This window comes from Sciurus carolinensis, chromosome 16 (assembly GCF_902686445.1).
Source record: "Sciurus carolinensis chromosome 16, mSciCar1.2, whole genome shotgun sequence".
In the NCBI taxonomy this organism is placed as follows: Eukaryota; Metazoa; Chordata; class Mammalia; order Rodentia; family Sciuridae; genus Sciurus; species Sciurus carolinensis.
In genome coordinates this window covers 48956290-48960221 of record NC_062228.1, presented here as the reverse complement: position 1 = coordinate 48960221, position 3932 = coordinate 48956290, and the positions used below count along the sequence as shown (strand labels likewise).

Here is a 3932-nt window from a genome sequence, read left to right as displayed (position 1 = left end):
TGGGCACCACCCTGTCCCTGGAGCTGCCCCTCCCCTGTGATTGTCACTACCGTCATACCTTTTCAGAGCCACAAGCTGGGCAGGTGTGCTCAGCCCTGGGCAGGGGGCTCCAGCCCAGTGGGCCTCTCAGGACCCTCATGTCCTGATGAACCCAGCCTCATCTGTCTGCCAGGAGCAGGGAGCGTGGCTGGCTCCTGGCAGCATGGGGAGCCCCTGGCCCGCCCGGGCTTCGATGAACCAGGCTTTCCTCTTGGCACAAGGGGAGCGACTGGGCATCCAGGACCCTTCAGTGAGTGTGGGGGCCAGGCTAGAACCAGGGCCTGCCCCAGACACGCCAGCCTTGCCCTAGGGCCAGGGTCTGTGCCAGGTGTGGGCGGTGGGAGGGGTGAGTCACCAGGGCTGGCCCCACCCTGCCTTTACTTAAGGTCCCCCAGCAGCTCGCTGCCACCACCCCTGCCGTACCACTTGACAGCCATGTCAGCGAGCACGGTGAGTCTCCGGGGCCAGGGTGGGGTGGGGGCTGTGGATTTGGATACCAGGCACCCTGGGCCAGGTGGGAGGGACAGGGCCTGGCTAAGGCCTCCAGTTCAAAGGAGAAAGTGGGGAATGGAAGCCCCCAGGGCTGTGGCGTCCGGGCCGACCCCGCCCTTCGCCCGTCTCTGTCTCCCTCTGTATGGCTTCCTCCTGGTTTTTCTCTCTTGAAACATTTTTCTGTTTTCTTCGTTCCCACCCCACCCCACCTCTCTGCCTGCCTGTCTTCTCTCTCTGTGACACTGTCTCTTCTGCTTTCTTCCCACCCTGATCCTGCATTGCCCCACCCCTCTCTGGGTTGGTGGACGACACATCTGTCTCTGTCCGTCTCCTGGGTTCACAGCCCTCTATATCCCAAATCTTGCAGAACATCCCCCAAAAGACCTCACTGCCCGAGGGCCTCCGCACCGGCACGGTGGTGAGAATTCGCGGAGTCGTCCCTGAAAAGGCTGGCAGGTGAGACCCCGGCCCCAGGAGGAAGGGATGGGGACTCTCCAGGCTCAGCTGATCTCAGATCCTTGCAGCCCAGAGGTGGTGGCCCCAGGGCATCTCTGCCCAACAGAATCCTGGGATCTCGGAACAGCCTTTTCCCACATCAGAGATCTGATGTACTCACCTGCTCCTCAAGACTCGGTGGGCGGGGTCCCTACGATCCTGGGATTTCAGGGCAATCCCAGAGTTCCTAGTATCGTCCTAGGACTTCCATGTCTGAATTTCCAAGACTCTGGAAATATGCCTGGAGTCCCAGAGTCCCCTGGACACCTGGGAGGCCTTGTCAGTCAATGCCGTGACTTTCAAGGTCTGGGACTTCAGGCCTTCTGGGAGTCTGGGTGCCCTGGAAATAGTGGGGACCCTGGTGCAGTTCCTAGTCTTCTGGGAATTGGGAATTTTCTGGGAACCAGAATGACTCTGGTCATTAGTACCAGGACTCCTCAGCAGCTTCCAGGTTCTTTGGAAATATGGGGGGCTCTGGCCAAAGCACAGGAACTCTGGTCTAGGCGGATGTGTGCCCAGGGATTCCGAAAGGGTCTGGACGCATCAGAATCTGCAATCCGAGGCCCTCGGTTGGCCTCCCTGCCTCTGTGGGGCCCGAGGTTTCCTGGTCTCTGTTAATTATGGCGGAGCTCTGGAAGGGGCCAGTCCCAGGGTATCCTTCCTTGAGCGAGCGCCACGTCCCCTGCAGGTTCTACGTAAACCTGCTGTGCAGCGAGGAGCCCGAAGCGGACTTGGTCTTGCATTTCAACCCGCGGATGGACGCCACCGAGGTGGTCTTCAACAGCAAGGAGCGTGGGGCCTGGGGCCCGGAGGAGCGCGGCCCTGGCCTCCCCTTCCAGCGCGGGCAGCCCTTCGAGGTGCTGCTCATCACCACCGAAGAAGGCTTCAAGGTGTGGCTCTGCGACAGGGAAGTTCCCCAGCAGAGCCTTAGGTCGGCTCTGCGGTTGGGGGACAGTTTGGGGACACTCCCAGGAAGGGATAGCAGGCAAAAAGGGCCTACACAGTCCCTCTCCCGGGCCTGGGTCACTCTCACCCGAGCCGGAGGGTGACAGGGTCAGGAAGAGGTCAACAAGCGTCCAAGGGCTGGTGTCGTAGGTGTGGAGTGACCCAGACCAGACATCCTCGACCCTACTACTCCGAGTCACTGGTGCCTGAGGTCAGGGCTGTATGGCCAGGAAGGGGAGGAGCCAGGGAATGGGCTGGGGACAGCGACTAGGATCTAGTCCCAGCGAAGAGGGGTCGCCGAGACCCGCCCCCAAGGCACTCCTCTATAGAGCTGCAGCTGGAGCCCGCTGTCCTACACGGAGTCTGATCCGACCCTCGCCCTGCAGGCGGTGGTCGGGGACGCGGAGTACCACAACTTCCGTCACCGGATACCACCGTCGCGCGTGCGCCTGCTGGAGGTGGGCGGCGACGTGCAGCTGGGGAGCCTGAGGATCTTCTGAGCAGAGCCCAAGAGCCTGGGTTGCGGGAGGCCGGGAAGAACGCTGGAGAATAAAGTGTCAGCCCTCAGCGCCTGTGTCTGTGTCACTTCTTATCCATTAAGAAACGGGTTCGGAGGTGAAGACGGCGCTGCAGGGTCGCGCAGAGAACCCGTGTCCTAAGCGGGATTCGCACCCGCCTCCGCTCGGGCAGTTACTGTCTGCGGAGGCCCCGGCGTCTTGATGGGAGCGGGTGGGCCTGCGGCTTGTCACGATGCAGCGTTTTGCAAAGCAAGTCGCTGGTCCAGTGCTTGGGGCTGAGCTGCTGGTGTTCGGGCTCAGCCCATCACCTGGCACCGCATCGCGGAGCCAGCGGGCGCCAACGTTGGTCTTTGGGCAAAAAGGGGGAATGATCACTTGGGCACCTAAACCCATGCGGTTAACGTGTGTATAAAACGGTCCCAGCTCCTCTGTCCCCCCCATCTCATCTCCTCCACCACGCTGGCCCCCGGCCCCTGGAAATGTCGAGGGCGGGCGCAGGGCTGAGAGTTCCGTAGGGCGTCACCCGGCTCCATGCAGCCAAGTCGGGACAGGTCCCCGCCTGCGCATCCTCCGGGCAGACGCGACGGCATAGGCAAGAGCCCCTTGGAGCCGTGGGGGATGCAAAAAGCTGGCTTAGGGTCCCCGCTGCCAATCAGCACACGCCCTGCCCTCCTAACCCGACGACCCCGACCCCCGGCCCTGCCCCGAGATCATGACCCACGGGGAAGCGGCGCTCTAGTGCAACCCGGCCGCCTGGTATGATTTTCAGAGTCCATGGGACAATGAGGGTCCCCTCTCGGGCGGGCTGGGATATGCCGGGACCACCGAGCGAACGGATCCCTGCACGCTGGGCGAGGCGCTTCGCGGTGGCCGCGGGTCTCAGCAGCTGGTGGAGCGGGCTGGGGGTCCCCGACAGGAGACTGCAAGTTGGGTCTGGCAGAGGCGTTTCAGGAATATTCGTCCCGAGCCACGCCTTTGAGGAACGTGCCGTGGGCTTTGTGCCCAAAGCCCGAGCAACAAATGACGGTCCCCCCCTGGCGGCCATCGTCGACATTGCCATCTCGACCAACTCGGGCGCAGGACGCGCAGACGGTTCCTGGCTTAGCCTGAATTTGAGAGTGGCATCCTTGGGGACCGGAGGTCCTGATCCCTGAGCGCCAGCCCTCTCAGGATTTATGCCCCTGCGACCTTAGGCTGGTCTGTCCCTTTTGGTGCCCAACCCAGGGGGGCAGCTGGTGGTAGGGCTGTCCCCTTTCACAGTAGGCGACCCCAGGAAGTCTGGGTCTCCCTAGTCCTCCAAGGCTCATTGTTAAGAGTTAATTTTTATTTAGCTATGACTAGTACTTATGCGTACTTTAAAGTATTTTCGTAAAGATATTCCTAGGGGGAAGCAAAATATACAGAGGAATGTGGGACATCATTGGAGAATGAATGGAAGCTGCC

At 61.5% G+C, this 3932-nt stretch overlaps 1 protein-coding gene across 1 annotated transcript; it reads left to right on the top strand.

Moving 5' to 3' along the window:
* The first annotated feature begins 419 nt into the window (after positions 1-419).
* On the top strand, positions 420-2539 carry LOC124966005 (galectin-7-like). The gene is made up of 4 exons (XM_047527062.1): positions 420-489; positions 899-987; positions 1715-1916; positions 2358-2539. Exons 1-4 carry the CDS (start codon positions 475-477, stop codon positions 2469-2471), a joined length of 420 nt encoding a protein of 139 aa, XP_047383018.1. The 5' UTR covers positions 420-474; the 3' UTR covers positions 2472-2539.
* The last annotated feature ends 1393 nt before the right edge of the window (positions 2540-3932 follow it).

What these genes read in the sequence shown, in the direction of transcription:
- LOC124966005 (XM_047527062.1), top strand. An exon ending in GTCCCTGAAAAGGCTGGCAG is followed by an intron (nt 988 to 1,714) that starts GTGAGACCCCGG and finishes CGTCCCCTGCAG; the next exon opens with GTTCTACGTAAACCTGCTGT. An exon ending in CCACCGAAGAAGGCTTCAAG is followed by an intron (nt 1,917 to 2,357) that starts GTGTGGCTCTGC and finishes CTCGCCCTGCAG; the next exon opens with GCGGTGGTCGGGGACGCGGA.